Source organism: Diadema antillarum, unplaced genomic scaffold (genome assembly GCF_040938485.1).
Source record: "Diadema antillarum isolate AM-2024a unplaced genomic scaffold, OU_Dant_1.0 seq00000688_RagTag, whole genome shotgun sequence".
NCBI classification, from domain to species: Eukaryota; Metazoa; Echinodermata; class Echinoidea; order Diadematoida; family Diadematidae; genus Diadema; species Diadema antillarum.
In genome coordinates this window covers 1973310-1990525 of record NW_027271593.1, presented here as the reverse complement: position 1 = coordinate 1990525, position 17216 = coordinate 1973310, and the positions used below count along the sequence as shown (strand labels likewise).

General features: G+C 36.3%; 1 protein-coding gene across 1 annotated transcript in view; it reads left to right on the top strand.

The window, feature by feature from the left end:
• Positions 1-17216, top strand: part of LOC139737291 (squamous cell carcinoma antigen recognized by T-cells 3-like) — a gene marked incomplete at its 5' end in the record, with an annotated part of 77312 nt that overhangs the window by 35067 nt on the left and 25029 nt on the right. Inside the window, 11 exons of the mRNA XM_071647965.1 lie at positions 939-1123; positions 2362-2467; positions 3063-3196; positions 5655-5810; positions 6345-6483; positions 9518-9625; positions 11101-11166; positions 11941-11999; positions 13480-13589; positions 15351-15540; positions 16413-16556. Coding sequence (XP_071504066.1) covers positions 939-1123; positions 2362-2467; positions 3063-3196; positions 5655-5810; positions 6345-6483; positions 9518-9625; positions 11101-11166; positions 11941-11999; positions 13480-13589; positions 15351-15540; positions 16413-16556 — 1397 coding nt within the window. The remainder of the gene's footprint in view (positions 1-938; positions 1124-2361; positions 2468-3062; positions 3197-5654; positions 5811-6344; positions 6484-9517; positions 9626-11100; positions 11167-11940; positions 12000-13479; positions 13590-15350; positions 15541-16412; positions 16557-17216) is intronic.

Sequence of the window (17216 nt, the reverse complement as noted above, 5' to 3'; positions counted from 1 at the left end):
AGCGCGCGCGCAAGTGATCGCCACGCACTGAGCGTAATCGAGCGCATATGAGCGCGCTCATCCTGTGATGTTGATCGCAGGCGGAACTGTAGCTACTAGCTCATGCGGACATCGCTCACAATAACATTACACAAAACGTACTGTCCCGCGCTCAGCAAGCGATCGCGAGCAATCGAGATACTATAGCGCGATACATTGCTTTAGGGATGTCTTGCGCACACACACATTTCGCTTCGTAGCAACTTCGGAAGCGAGTTTACGTGCTGCCGCCCGCGGCTGAAATATGTCCATGTATCCTCGCGACTGGGTGTCAAGCCTCGCTTCAGTGTACACTGTACACTGTATGTAGTTCACATTACATATATTGAGTCATAATCACATGTCAACAGCTCTCAGTACGAGTTTATTTCATTTGTTTTATTGTATTTATCTATTATCCATATAATGGAAAATCTTCACGAATCTTGATTCTGATACCACATTAAGCTGCAAACATGCAATATGACTAGGAATCAAGCATCTCTACTTTTATGACAAGATAGGGTATTGGAATAATGATGATTTATATTCAGAAATCGAGATAACCAATAGTTCATGTTCAATAGTTCATCACAGCCAGAGTCCATTTGAACATGTGAGAAGTTAATCTTAAGAATTTGGAAACTTGCAAAGATCACAATCTTCCAGGGGTTTATACCATACCAGGATTAAATGATGCTGCATTGTTCGTGGGCATACAATATAGGTCACAATATAATAATATGTGTGTACTGTATCCATTGATTGAAACACCAAAGTAGAATGAATTAACCCGTTCCATACGGGAACCTGGTGGCCTGTGTATTAAGTCCATGGGGATTTCAGAATTTAGTATGGAACGGGTTAAAATATTCTGAGTGACATATCTAATGCAACTTTTGGTCTTCCCTTTATGACAGCGGTAGATGTGTGGCTGGAATACTGTCAGTTCTCTGTTGGGGGTATTGGCACCTCAGGAGGAGTAAAGCAGGCCAGGAATGTGTTTGAGGCAGCCATCATGGCTGCTGGACTACATGTTGCCAAAGGCAGCTGTATCTGGGAGGTGTACAGGGAGTTTGAGAATGCTCTTCTCTCAATGATGCAGGTAAAGAAATTGTTCTTTTGAAATTGAAGAGTTACAAACCTCTCTTCTATGAAGTGTGAAATCGGTTCATGGTGGTCTTTTTTTTTTTCTTGTAGAGATATGCCTAGAAGTTGGAGAGCATAATTATTCTCTTGTCTTGAAATTGAAATTTCAACATTAAGAATGTTGTTAGAATAATGAAAATATTCATATACAAGTCAGTACTCAAAAGTGTCTAAAGAGCTGGATATACGTGTAGGAGAGCTGTAGCAACAGGCTCCAAATTTGGCAGGGATGCTAGGAAAGATGTTGATGTAGCCTATGTGTACGGGCACCACAGAACATTAGATTACTCATAGGACTGGTGGCTAAACTGGCCTCACAGTTTATTTATAAGGATTTTATCATCGCAAAGGCAACAGAAAAAAGTTTAGAGATGATTAAACTGCAAGATTCCACAATGCACGCATACAGCATTTTGCATCATCTTATAACAGTTCACTTGTGTTCATCAACATAAGAGGTGATTGAAGATACCATAAATGCTGTAAATGCAGTTAGTAAAAGTCAGCAATCACTTACCAGTGTGTCAGCAGATTTTCATCCCTTCCTTAATGTATAGACAGGTGTGGTATTACCGGACACGCACATTTTTTAATACTAATGACATTCTGTACGCGCGAGACTTCATAGATTAGCCTCACAGAACTTTGTGTGGACCAAAATCGCAGAAAAATGCGACATAAAAATTTTAAAACACGAAGAAATTCACATTTAACCTCAAATTTATAGTGCTACTTAAATTGTGATTCTGGTGCAAGGACTAGGTGCAAAAGACGTTGATTGTTTCATTGCGAAAATCATGTCCGGTAATACAATGCGATTTTGCACCGCGCAAAAAGACAACTTTTTTTAGAGGGGTATGTTCGAAGCATATTTTCTAAAAACTGGAGCGAACAATCGACATAAGTTGGCTGAATTCGTAATTTCCAGGAGTCTGTGAATAAGTAGTGTTATATATAGCCGAATTTCATCCTGTGAGTACGGAATTCAAAGCCACAAAAAAAAAAAGCGTCCGGTGATATGATCTACTCTCCTACTACTTGTATGAGCTTCACTGTATCTGTACACATTTGATGTAACAATAGTTAATATGCTGTAGCATCTGTTTCAGAAATTATGTGATGACTGTCTTTATTTCAGATCATTTTTTTTTTCTCTTTCTCTCCTGCCCATTCTGAATGACTGTCATTTGACAGCCTGAAGCTGGTTCAATTCCTACAGAAGAGAAGCAGAAAGAAGTGAAGGAACAGATGAAAAGGATATCAAACATCTTCAAGAGACAGCTGGCAATTCCTTTGCTAGGTAATTAATTGTTTTCATGCCTCCCTTACGAAATGTCGCTGGAGGCATTATGTTTTGGGGTTGTCTGTCCTACCATCAGTAATCGCTTCAAAATTATTATTATTTTGAAAATATCTCTTAAGTATTGGTATGAATGTTAATTACCAGTCAGTGATTATTTGCAGAAAGTTGTAGACCATGTGATCAAAGGTCAATTGAACATGCTCAAAGTCCCAAATACTTGCTCTCAGAAACAATATGGCCATCCAAAGGAAATCTGGTGTAAGGAATGTATTATAAGCACTCAACACATTTCAAATTGCACCATCAAATTTTCAAACATGTCATTTCAACTTTTTACCAATCATGAGAAAATGTCTTGGACTTACCCTGCCAAGATATACTACAGCCCTAATGGGAGAATATTGCAGTATGGCAGAGACATACTGTCACCAGCGACTTTTCTATTATATCTTGCCAACAGTTCTAGAGGCATTGCTCTATAATACAAGTGTAGGTTATAAATTAACTGATGTACATAGTTGCATCTAGTTTGCAGCCTCACTTTTTATTGATGTTTATGCTTGGCTCTGTATTTTTGTATTCATGGCTTCAGACATGGAACAGACATTCTGTGAGTATGACCAGTGGATGTCTGACATTGGGGAAGAGATACCAACCAGTGTCAAAGAGTCCTACCAGAAGGCATTAGACATGCTGGATGACTACAAGACATTTGAAGAGAAATTGGTATGTTTGTTTAGTACAGTCACTCCACCAACATTTTGTCACCCCGATCTATAATACATGACATGCACTCTTGTCACACTCACTGAGACTGCCGTAACATTAAAAAACAACAACAACTAAACAAAACATGAAGCCCATCCAAGCCACACTGTCCTCTCTTTATCTTCACATTGCTTGTGAAAGAAGACCAAAGTTATGAAAGATCTGCCATGTACACCCAAAATTACAGATGAGGCAAATAAGAGTTGCATTCAAAGGGAATTTGCCCCAAATATGCGTAGAATGTATAAGTTCAATGAATGCAGAAAAATTAGTAGACTTGCATATCTGTGAAGTTTGAGGGACATTTGGTAATCTGTTCAGAAGTCATGATTTTGTGTTGGTTAAAAACATATGCCTTTATTGCTTGATAGGAAGAAAATAAATATATCTGATGTCATAGTAATGGAATGATAAATTCCACATGATTATTTTCATTTTGTTGAATGAAGTCACAAATTGTCTCCTTCAGAATCCAAAGTGAAGTATATTACTATAAAGTATGTCAGTGACAAGTTGAAGGAATGTGCACTTTAGTAATGTCATTTCTTGGAATGCTCTTTACATTTGCTTTATATCGTTCCCAGACTGTGATATGATAGTTTGCTGTTACCTACTTACCCAGTGATGACACAACATGGATTTAACAAACATTTTCATATTTCATAAGTTTTGAATGGACTGTTTGAATTCCCTCAAATTTCATTGTTGTGTTTTCCAATGTAACTGTATTCGCTATTAGAAATACACATATTTGATGCAAATTTTTCTTTAAGTAACTGATATGAAAGTGCATAAATGTTAACCAGTGGTGAAGGTAAAAGCAGAAATGCACTGGAAATTAATTATTTTATGATATCAAATCATGGTGACAACATGATATCTTTTTATAAAATTTGGTTAAAAATGCAATCGTTATAGTGATGTTCAAATGAAAGCATAGGTTGCAGCATTGTTGATTTCTGCTTTAAAATGTCCACAAATGGATAAGTAATGACAAAATGGTGTAATAGCATTTTTTTTTTCAGTTGCGCAGTGATGGAAATGCTAGATATTAGCCAAAAATATTTGCAGGAAGTACTGCAATTTCAGAGCTTACCTGATAATGGTTGCTATGTGATGTTTCATATTTGATGACATCAAGTATGATACATTGGTCCATGGCGGTATCCACTGCGTGTGAGAATGAATTTCCTGCAGCATGTTTTGCATGCAATCATTACCACTGTTTGGACAGGATTTGATCATCATGTAAAGGCAGCCTTCTACATACCTACAACTGTATAAGCTTCTATTTTCCTGAGAGTGTAATATTTGTTATTTTGCTAATCACAGTTAGATCAGGAATTTAGCAACATCTGAAAATGTCACCATTTGGTAGGGTGACAATGCATATAAGATAGCATTCATGTTAATTCATGAAAACAACATCTTGCCAAAATGTCTGTGACCTCCTAATTCGCCAAAATATCTTTACACGAAAATAAATGCTCATACAATAATCAGCAGAAAGGGAGCTTCAGGAATAAAATTCAGTTTACAGACTTTCATTATTCACTTTTGATCTCAAAATGTCACAAAACCACTCATTATCCCAGCAAATTGTGTCAGCAAGATAAGTTTGGTTGTAGAGCTTTCTGATATTTTTGCAGGCAAATTCCAAATGGTAGGAGATGAATTTTGGGGCCTTCCAAGTCATATGTTTTTGTAGTGCTCTTTAATTATTTACAGTATCATGCCCACAGTGTCACATTACTATTCACCAATACATGAGTGATGTTCGTCCCCATTGATTGTATTATGAGATTTGGATTTGTGTCATATGCAAGATGCATCTGTGAATGTAGAATGTTATCATAAAATTATTTTATATGATTATGCAAAGTTGTGAAGCTTGGTAAAAGCTCAGGCAATTATATTCTCCTTCCATGTATTAGAGTCTCAGTCAACTAGGCACAGGACAGGTTTCTGTAGATCACATCAGAGTCAGGCTTTCTATACAACCTAGAACAGGACACTATCTCTGATGTACTTTGTTGAAAAGTCTGGAAGTGATCTTATTTTTAGATACACTGAAGTGTAAGACCATGTTGTATCATAGCCAGGTGACTAGAGCTTTATTTCTTTGATCTTATTCTCTTGACAGAATGTGCATCTTCCCTTGAAAATCTAGCAACAAAGACAAAAATGCAATCATTATCTCTTTTCATTGATACACATATGGATAGTTATCATGAGAAATGGAGAAATGAATCAGAAATTACTTCATGACTTCCAATGATGCTGTCTACAATACCATAATTGTACCTATTTGATTCATCCAATGCCAATTGTAATTATGTTGTTTGTTGTAACTATTTAAGTGTGAAAATGACTTGTCAAAAAAGATGATGATGTCTTTATAAATGGAATTAACCAGATGACTGCTGAAGCTCCCAAGCTGGTGGAATATCTAACATACATTGAGCATGAGCATGAGACAGGTAACCCAGCCAGGATTCAGATTATCTATGAGAGAGCCTTGGAGGCCAACTGTCTCAACATGTCCCTATGGAAGGACTATGTCACTTACTTGGTGAGTCAGCTTTCAGCTTTTCATTTATACTGCAAGCAAGTAGAAACTAAAGACAACAATATCACCAATGAATCCCATAGTAAGAGTCAGGAAAAATAAATGGAAATGGGTGGATGATGGATGTGTGTACCCTCCTATGTACGATGTATGTGTGTGTCTTTGTCTGTGTCTGTCTGTCTGTCTGTCTGTGTGTTTGTATCAAAGATGTGCAGTAGGATCTCAGTCGACAAATCATATAATAGTGAGAATGATTTCAGGCAGTATATTGGATTACAAACAACAAACAACATGAAACTCATATTTAGTTCATATGTCAGGAAGTTGAATTCAAAGTAATTTCAATGTAAGTTTTGGCTCCCTTAATTTTGGACACCATGAGATCAAGGCACTTTGACTATGTGGAGCAAAGCCTGCAGTCCTTGATTAATGTGAGCCAATTCTGTGAGATGCCCAAAGACTGTAATAAATTCCTTTCCATCCACTTACCTTGAAATATTATGAGCTATCACTTCTTTGTGTTTTTGTGGTGGATAGGATGACAATCTTAAGATCAAGTCAGTCATTCTACCAGTGTATGAGAGAGCAGTGCGGAATTGCCCATGGTCCCCAATCTTATGGCAGAGATACCTGAGAGCACTGGAAAGACATGAAGAGCCTTTCAGCATAATCCAGAGTAAGTTCTGATTACTGACTGACTCATGACATGGCACAATTGTATGATGCTGTGAACTCCTCCTTTGGAAAGAGTAATTTCAAAGTGATATAAAAGATTACAAGGGCAGTCATTATCAGCATATTTGACAAAGAAGTGAAAGTCGAGTTTCCAGTGAAATATCTTTTGTACAGGTTATCTGTCTAGCCACCCTTTGCACCTAAATATTCTTTGCTCATTTTTTTCACTTTGCTCATTTTTCCATTAATAAATTATATTCATTTCTGGTCAGTTTCCCTCTGTTTGCATTTGTTACTACTCAGAAAAAGCTGTATCACTTCAGTGATCCCCCATATTTATCCCTAATTTTAATTATCCTTGGGGTTTATGTCAGGTTTTAGTGTGTGGGTGTGTGTCACACACAAACACACTGCCATAGCTTCTGACCATCTGAGGGCTGAGAATTTAGGGTTTCTGGGACAAGGGCTTTCTACAGCTCTGTCGGTAGAACACCGGGCTAGCAATCCGGAGGTCACGGGTTCGAATCCCGATATAATCCCATTTTCTTTTCTCATTTTCCACTAATAAATTAAATTCATTGCTGATCAGTTTCCCTCTGGTTGTGTTTGTTAAATACAGTATTTACAACATGAACAACAATATTCAGTGATATTTGCATACAAATGGGTAAAGACAGCATGATGTAATCTATTTCCAGGTTGCAAGTCTTTACTACAGGGTGTTAAATTCAACAGCTTGGTTTTTTTAATGTTTGTTTGGTTGTTTGTTTGTTTTTTATGCCTTCGCCACAAAGTGGTGCGGGAGGCATTATGTTTTCGGGTTGTCCATCACTCCCTCCGTCCGTCCTTCCGTCCATCCGTCAGTCCGTAATGAATTTTGTGGACAGTGTAACTAACCAACCCTTTGAGGTATCCTAATGAGACTTGGTGTGAACATGCATAAGTGGGTGAAGTTATGCCTTCCAACTTTTGGGTGCACATGCTCAAGGTCAAAGGTCAAGGTCAAATGCTCAAAATTTCACTATTTCCCCCATATCTGTACAAAAGCTGAAGATAATCTTTGAAACTTAATGTATACATGTACTACCCAATAAAGATTCTCTAGTTAGAATTTTGGGTCATAAGGTCAAGGGTCAAGGGGTCAATAGTCAAGTGAAAAAGTTAAAATTTCTTTTTTTTCTCCATATCTCAGATATCGTTCAAGGTATCTTCATGGAACATACTACATATGCATTTAATGACTGGCAGTGATTATCTAGGGAATTTGGGGGTCATGGGTCAAAGGTCAGGGGTAAAAGGTCAAGGTCAACTCATCAAAATTTTACCTTTTTTCCTCATATTTTGGCAATGCCTGAAGGGTTCTGTTTTTTGTTTTTTTGTAACTTAGTCTATATATGTATTACCCAATAGAGATTCTCTGGGAAGTAGTTTCTGCCAAAAATGTCTAAGATCAAGTGAAAGTGCTGAATTTCACTTTTCTCTCCATATCTCAGAAGTGGCTTAAGGTATCATTGTGAATCTTAATACATCGATGCATGTTCTGCCTAACAGTGATTCTCTTCGGAGTTTTAGGGTCAAGGGTCAAAGGCCAGGGTAAAATGTTAACAATGTTCTATTTAACCATAGATTTTAACTGGGCTATTTGAGACCGATCGCCGTAAAATTTTGCCTGAAGATAGAGCCGGATGTTAACTACAAGATTACATGGTCATACAAAAGAAAAATATTGGCTTTCTATTTTTAGTAAATTAATAATGCAAATTTATGCATGAAATCATATTTTCATCTATAATTCCATTAAAATGACTGAAGGATCCCTAAATTTTTGTGTCAGAGTTCCTCCAGACACATCAAACAATTTTCTTGTAAAAAAATAGCGAAATCAAAATCAATTTCTTTTGATTTTTATTGTTTTGTTGATTTCTTATGTATTTTACTGTTTTTTAGACATTTTGTTTTCTATTGTTTTTTTGCCAAAATTTGTTGCAGGCACTTTTTCAAGCTTCTCTACATTAGAATTGAGTAATTTCAATGGTTTAAAGTTGAAATAATCTAATTTATATCAATTTAACAAAAAACACAATTTGCATTGGATTTGCACACGATGTCATGAATTTGAGCCGTTTTGGGGTTGACATGCATATGCAAAACATTACATAACTTCAGAACAGTGTACCCAGACGTTGCAAATTTGGTCTCAAAATATGCGGGAGACTTTAATGAAAAAAGTCGTGAAACGACGCGGCAAAATCTTTGCGCATTGCGGAATCGTGGCGCGAAATGTCGAGGGGGGGGGGTCAATTTGACCCCCCCCCCCAGTTGGAATAGGGTTGAAGCAGAAATTGTACATTTTCCCCATACCTTGACAATTACTCAATGCATAAATTTATAAAAGGGTCAAAAGTCAAGTAAAAGTCCTCAAATCCACAAATACATATCGCTCTCTTAGAAAATATAGGCATTCATCCAATTAACCTTAGTTCAGGGAAAGTGAACATTCAACATATTTTTGACAAACATGTCATTTCAATATTTTGCCAGTTATTTATAACTGTCATCACACATTGTCATGATGTACTATAGACCTTTTGGGAGGACTATGCTTTTTGGCGGAGGCATACCAGTCACAATAGCAACATTTCTGTTTTGTGTGTGTGTGTGTGTTTGTTTGTTTGTTTTTTTTTTAGAGTTTTTTTTTAGAGTTTTTTGATAGCAGGTAGCCTGTGAGTAGTTTGTGCTAGTAAACATTGCACCCTCTTCATGAAACCACAGCTCCTGAAAAAGTGATCACAAGGTAAAACCTGCTCCTCAGGAGATCTAACAGATTGAAGTCATTAGAACAGACAGCATTGAACAAAGAGGAAGGAATGAATGGATTTAATGTATGAGTTCATGAGCAAGCTAATTTGAATTATTTCAATGCTGTAGGATGGTTTAAAGTACGACATGACAGATTTGTATGTGAACCTTGTTTACCAACAGGCGACTATTGAACAAAACATGAATATATACACTTTGTCACTTTGTTTTACCAGGTGTGTTTGAGAAGGCCCTTGTAGCGGGCTTCTCAGCAGCATCAGACTACTTGCAGCTATGGCAGACTTACACAGACTACCTAAGACGCAGGATTGACTGGGAAGCTGGTAGGGTCAATTGAAGAATCTTTCCATTAACGATTCTCATATATTGAGGCATTGACTTCATTCATTGAGGCAGTTGTGGTATGAAACTGACATTTCATTCATAACATGTTCAAGTTGACTGTTATAAATAGAGTAAAATGAGATAATGTTGAACATAAATGTAGGACATAAAATGAAGGATCGCTGACGTAATGGGTCACATATTGAGAATGCATTGTAGTTCATTTAATATGAGTGATTGCCACACCCATGATATTGATGAAAATGTGTAATGTTTTAATGTAATTTGATGTGTTTATAGTACATGGTAAGCCTGTGCAAAAAGTTTGATGTTGAAAGCCATGTTAAATGAAGTTTATATGAAAATGTGTTGCCATGGTAACAGCATTTTTTTAATGAAAAATAGGACAAAAATACTGTGGATTCAGGTAACTACCTCTTGCAGTCTTTGAGCATTTGGCTTGAAATTTGGCACATGTGACCACTATATTACGTAGATGTGGCAGCTTAATCTTTTATCATTGTTGAATAATGCAATGCCATGATAGCAGCATTTTTGCACTTAAAAGCATACAAAAATATTGTGGATTCAGCTCACTCCCTCAGTCTTTGAACATTTAGCTTGAAATTTGGCACATGTGACCACAATGGTATGTAGATCTGCAAAATGTATCTCTCGTCGTTGTTGAAAAATGTGTTGCCGTAATACTAGCATATTTTGAATAAAAATCATATGATAATGGGAATTCCCTCAGCTTTTGAGCATTTTAGTATTAATGACATTAAGTGATAGTTCTAGTTCAAGCTGTTCTTTCTTTAGTTATGACATAACTTCACTATGGTACTGTTAAAGTGTACCAATACCCTGACTACATTGTATTATGTTCTTTACTGTATTTGTAGAATTTACTCGAGACATGCTCTCTGCAAAATAGTAGAATTTTTTATCTCTTTGATTTTTATTTATTTGCGATTTAATTGTAAATTTGAAAGAGTGTATAAAAAATAAAAATGAATTGAAATAGAATAGTTGATCACCCAATTCTTTCAATCAAACGATCACACTATTTGTGTATATTTTTTTCCAAAACATACGTCTTGAACGATAGTGAATTGCAATGCCTGCACATGATTAGCTAACCAGTCGACATGGAATCTCGCTATTATTCGTAAAATGTACACAAATAGATAGAACATGCACACATTAGTAACTATGCTTTATGGAGCAGAAGTTTAATGTGTGAAAGTGCCAAACTGTTATAGAGATGTGATATGATTTATCGAAGTATGTATACTTTCAGGGGCTATCACAGGTGAATTATGGCTGTTTCTAGCTGCACACAAATTTGATTTCCAGGGTATTGAATGCTATTGTTTGAACTGGCATTCTAAGTTTTGTCATGAGTATAATAACGCTAAACTTGGAGTATAATAATGCTAAACTTGTTATTGAATATTTTTCTGTTTTTGCACAGATCATGAAGAAGAGCTTGAGACATTAAGAGACACTGTCGGAAGAGCCATAGTCTATCAAGCCCAATGTGAGTGCCTTCGGGCTTCCAATCTTTGCATCATTTCATTGTCTTAATTCTTGCAAGATTGATCTTAAGGAACAAAATAGTGATGTAGAAGATTTATACTTGTCATTGTGATCATTTAGTTATCATTCAAATCCATGCTTATTTATGTTAAATTTATATTATATCAATATTTTAGCAAACAAAGTTCTTCAGATTCATAAAATTCTTCCACCAAGGCGTTTGTTTGTTTGTTTGTTTTTTGTTTGTTTGGTGTTTTTTTTTTCCAATTAGTTGCAAACTGAAACAAAGTTCTTGTTTACTAAGTAAGAAATCATCATGTAGCCAGTCTTGGTATGTTGCAATAATTAAGTTTTCAGTGAATTTCAAGCGTTTTTATTTTTGTTGTTCCTATATATTTATTTGTAATGATGTATGATTAGATTTATCTTGATTTCTTTTGACAAGTTTACTATTAAGTTGTTACGGTAGCATATTCAGTTCTAGGAAAAAAAAATTATATTAATTATTTAAGATCATTTTGCCCAATTTGCCATTATGAGGTAGAAGTGTAAAGATGATTAGAGGGTGAATATTATGAATTTCAAATATACACAGCTGTTGGCAGATATGAAACATCTAATTAATCAAGGTGCTAAAAAAGTAATTTACTTTGTGGAAGTAATGCTATTTCTGTGAAAACCCCAGTAAAAGCCTTTTTATAGTGTACCATATCTGTAATGGAACACACTTTAGGGCAAAAGATAACATCCATACTGAATTTCCTGCTAATGACAGATTTTGGCATGGAAGGTGACCCCTCCTCCAGTTTACAACAGTATTTAGCTTTTGTTGAGGTGAGTCCAGTCTTCATTTCATCTATCTTATATTTTGAAAAGACAAGTTCAGCTTTTTCATTATCTACAATGTAGATTGAAGCAGCCTCAATCGTATTAAATGTGTGAGGGATGAGGTAAAAATCACAGATGTACGCAAGAAGCTGAAAAAAAGTCAAGTGTGTCAGTAGCATTTTGTTCAGAATGGTGCTTATTGCACAAGGATACTGATAGACACATGTGAAGGCCGATTTGCCTGCTATGAGAGGTCAGGTTTTGACACCACTGCGAGCCAATAAACCCAGCTAATCTGCCTCATTAGGGAATTTAGATCTGAAATAATTAACTGCACTCAACTCTACCATGCTTAGTTTATAGTGATTGTGTGTTTGTGTGTGTGAGTGCATGTAGGTTTGTAGTTGTTGATGATGGTCCATCCATTTGTTCAGTATTCACTGCTGACTGTACTAGCAGTATTGTTATTCATGATTTTAGCTTGCTATACAGGAAACCTTTTGGGGGGAAGGGGGGAGGAGGGAGCACAGTGTCTTTACATTGTAGCTACTGACATCAGTTGGAGTCATCTGCTGCTGTGGAATATGTTTAGTTGTAATCACAGAGTTTCTCCTTTTTTATCATTAATTTTCTGTGCTGCTGTTTGAGTGTTGTTCCATTAGACACTGCTTTTCTTCTACTCTGTTTTTTTTTTTCTTGCTTATTTCATTTTATTTTAAATTATTATTATTATTTTTTTTTTTTTTTTTGGGGGGGGGGGACTTTTTTTTTTCTGTTACACCCCATAAGTCTTTATTTTCCCAGGTAAGCATGTAAATTCTGTGATATATGACAGTCACATTGAGAGCATGGTATCATTTTACAAAAGTTACCCTCTGTAACTTTCCTGGCTTGTAAACACATGGCAAAAAGTACAGCTGTAATGTATAGAACTCAAGATGAAACATAATTTTCCTTCAAGACTTTAGAACTGCTAGCATCAATTAATATTCTTAGTGAAACTACACTTTTCAAATGACATGCTTATTTTGATGACTGGACATTCTTTGGTGTTGCATTACAGCTGTTATCCTCAAAATGATACAATAGGGAGGCATGGATGTACAGAGGGGAAAAAAAACTCCTGTCCTCAGAATTTTCACTTTGCGTTCTGGGCTATTTTTGCATCTGTTCATTTTACGACTCAGAGAGCTACCTGATGCACTGATCATTATGGTGGCACCATTTTACTTTTTATAGGTTCCATCCTCATGTAATCTAAAGCTACTTTCTAACATGATGCAGGGGGGAGAACGGCCAATGCAATCGTAGTCTTTAATTTCCAGGTTGCAAATGTAAAGGTCTCTGATAAAAAATGGTGAGGAATTATGGGATGTATTGTTAAATGAGGGATGTTTGGTTGTATGTGTTTCCTTTCATTGTTCATGTCATAATTGTCTACATGATGTCTGTTTATCAAATTTCTTGTTGTATTGAACCCAATAAGGCCAAGTACTGCAAGAATGTGGAAAGAATGCGTGAGCTGTGGAATGACATCATGTCAGTGGGTCATGGGAGTCAGGCTCGGGTGTGGCTGCTGTATGTTAACTTGGAGAGGTGAGACTATATGAAATAATTTCATTAACAAGCAGACAATAGAATTGATCTTCCTACAGATGATTGGTATCAGTACACTGTGTCAATATGACTTATTTTACTGTTTTGAAAAGTCGACATTTTAACTGATTTTTTTCCAATCTTGCATGTTACTTATTTTACTGTTTTGAAAAGTTGACATTTTAACAGATTTTTTTTCTAATCTTACATATCAGTTATTTTACTGTTTTGAGAAGTTAACATTTTAACTCATACTACCTTTGCATATGATTTATTTTACTGTTTTGAGAAGTTAACATTTTAACAAATTTTTTCCTATCTTGCATATGTATGTGAACTTATATGAGGTTTACGTATTTGCCAATTTACCCCACCTTTGTAGACTCAGATGACAGAATGAGTAGTTTTGTACTTTAATCATTGGCTGGTTAGGCTCTCCCAGACAAGCAGGTCTCTCCAAGCTTCACAAAGTCAAAATTCCACTGCCCTCCTTGTTACTCTTGCTATTAAAGAAATGTGAACACATAACCCCAGTCCTTCAAGATCTGCACTGGCTTCCTATAAGGTATCGCATGCAAAACAAGATCCTCCTCATCACTTCCAAAGCACTACATGGAACGGCCCCACACTACATCACAGAATTAATAAACCCATTCAAGCCTTCTGGATATCTCCAATCCTCTGCTCAAAACTTACTTGTCATACCTTCCATCCGTACAGTCTTAATTGGGAAAGGCCTTTTTCTTATGCTGCAACAACAATCTGGAATTCTTTACCAAACCCACTGAGAAGTAAGATGCCAAATGACAGTTTAAAACAAAAACTCAAAATGTATTTGTACAAAATAGCATGTGTTTGTTAAATTCAGTAAATATGTTTGTTAAATTTTAACTTATCAATGTAACTATGTCAGATGTATCGGCAACCTTGACCTCTTATGTACATATTGTATGTAAAATAATCATTCCAAAGTAATACACTGTGAAGTACTTGGTATTGCAGTTTTTCTTGGTACATGTATGTTTTGTATTATGTTGTAGTTTGTTTGTAAAGGGCATTGAAATTCTGTTCAAATCTGAGATACGCAATATAAGAACTTGCTGTTATTGTTATTATTATTATTTTTATTATTATTATTATTATTATTATTATTATTATTATTATCATTATGTGTGTCAGTGCCACAAGAAGGCCCAAAACCAGGTGAATTTTGAATTTCTTCATTTCTGGTTAGTGGTAATGAGGTTGGAGTAAAGATTAGGGTTAGGTTTAGGGTTAGGAGTTTGGGTGAGGGTGAGGATTAGGTTCAGGATTAGAATTAGGATTAGGGCCTGGGGAAGGGTCAGGGGTAATTGCCCAGGGGGTTATTGCCCTAGACTGGTTCCAAGGGATAAATGTGTAATCAACCTTTTCATCTTTTTCTTTGAAATATGTTTTTTTTTTCCCCCAAACTTGACAGTGATCCATGTATTGGAAGATGCTGCAGTTGTTTATTTGGCCACCATGGGTGCCCAAAGGTGGGACCCAAAAAGCTCCAAAATATGCAGAATTAAGCAAGATCTTTTTCCATATCTACAGTTTGAATTTAGGTACTCTTTTGATGAGGTAAATACTGTTATAAAGAACACATTCTTAAAAATCAACATATTTTCACTTTTTAGCATAATGATAGAGGAGATTCTGTGCCCCTGCCCTTTTAGGGCTGATACATATTGTCAATATTAAAAAAGTAAACAATTTCTTTGTAACTTCCAAACTCAGGTGTTACGGGGACAGCAAACATGTGAGAAAGGTGTTCCATCGAGCCATCCACTCAGTAAATGATTGGCCAGAGACTGTCTTTGAGGCTTTTCTCAACTTTGAACGTGAAGAAGGAACTTTGGATACCTGGTGTTCAGCTGTCAAGAGAGTGGAGACTCAGATGAAGAGGGTTACAGAACAGAGGAAACGGGTGAGTGAACCTTTGGGCTTGTGAAGGGTACGCAGGGTAAACTTTCAAACACTTGAAGGTGAACTGGGAAGGGATGAAGCAGGACAAGACAGTGGGAGAGGGTGGGAGGTTGCTAGCAAGCATTAGTCATAAGAGGGAGCTAGAGGAAGAGAGTGAGAGGGAGCAGTTGGTGAGGGCCCAGGAGAGAGCTATCTGAGGATAAAGAGGGTGTGAGGTAACTGGTGTGAGCTAAAAGTAAGAGGGAACTAAGAGGGAGAGGGAGCTGGGAGAGAGAGATGAAGCGGGTATGTTCACTAATATTGCCAAGTGCGGCAAAGTGATGAAGCGGGTATGTAAACTAATATTGCGGAGTGCTCAAATGGTTGAAGGTACAGGGATTGTATACTATTGGTTGAGATGAGAATTTTGATTTTAACTTTTTGCAAGATACTAAGAAAGCACCATCTAAAATGTTAAAGAACATACAATTCTAAGAGGAATTCAAAGTTTGTTACTTGATGAATATCAGTTTTGAAATGGCTGAGATATCCAAAAACAAAGTAGAACAAAGCGATCCTGATAAAAGATGGGTTCCAGTTTTTATTAGGATTGCTTTGTTTTGGCTGTCTTAGTCGTTTCAAAACCAATTTTCTTTAAATAAACTTTGAATTTCTCTCAGAATTATTATGTTCTTTCATATTTCGTATGAGGTTTCTCATTATCTCAACAACAACAAAAGTAAAAATAGAAATAAAGTTTGAAATACCCCATCTCAACTAGAACTGTATCATTCTTTAACATTCAATGTCTTGCATGTCATGTATGATTATCAACGAAAAAGTCTCACTGTTGTATGTTATTGTCACAATTAAACAATGACTTTTCTGATGCAGGCTGCTGAAGATGAGGCAGCATGGAGTCGGCAGGTGGAGGAGAGGAGACCTGATGCTAGAAACAGACCAAGAAGTGAAAGGAAAGGTGGAGGCAAGAGGCTTTATGATGAGGCAGGATCTAGCAAACAGATTGCAAAGAAACAGGCAAGACTGGCTAGTTTACATTACAGACATTGACAGGCTTCAAAAAACATTCATAGATATACAGGAGATTCCCATTATGACAAAGTTGTCTTGACCAGCAGTTTCTTTGTACATTACATCAAAGTTTTGTTATAGCTAAACAAGGTGTTTGAAGATATACATGTGTATACCAGTAGATGATAATTTGGGGACCTGAATTTTTACTTGATTGTAACAAATTTTCATTATAGGTATCTAACCTTATTTGATATAAAACGGGAGTGCACTGTAGTGCTAAGGCAAGAAAAACATAGTAATGAAAGTCACACAATGTACCATGAAGGAATGCAGCCTTATGTGAAAGACTGGCTTGAGGATGAGCTTTTACATTTAACACAATAGTTGCCCTCAGTTAGAGCTGGATAGATTTTTGTTGGACATTTCCACTTATTGTTGCTGTAGTAGACAAGCTGCTTTTGTTGTAAGTTATGTAAACAAAGTGGCCAATGTCTTTCTTGCAACACACAGAAGCAGAATTAATCATTTGTACTGCCATTTGAAAATATCATTTTTCCCCATTTTATTTGTTCACTCAGTAGTGTGCATGCTGCTCTAATACTCTGTCATGATATCATACAGATGTGACAGACAGTAATAGTCTCTTTACTCCTCTGATTACTA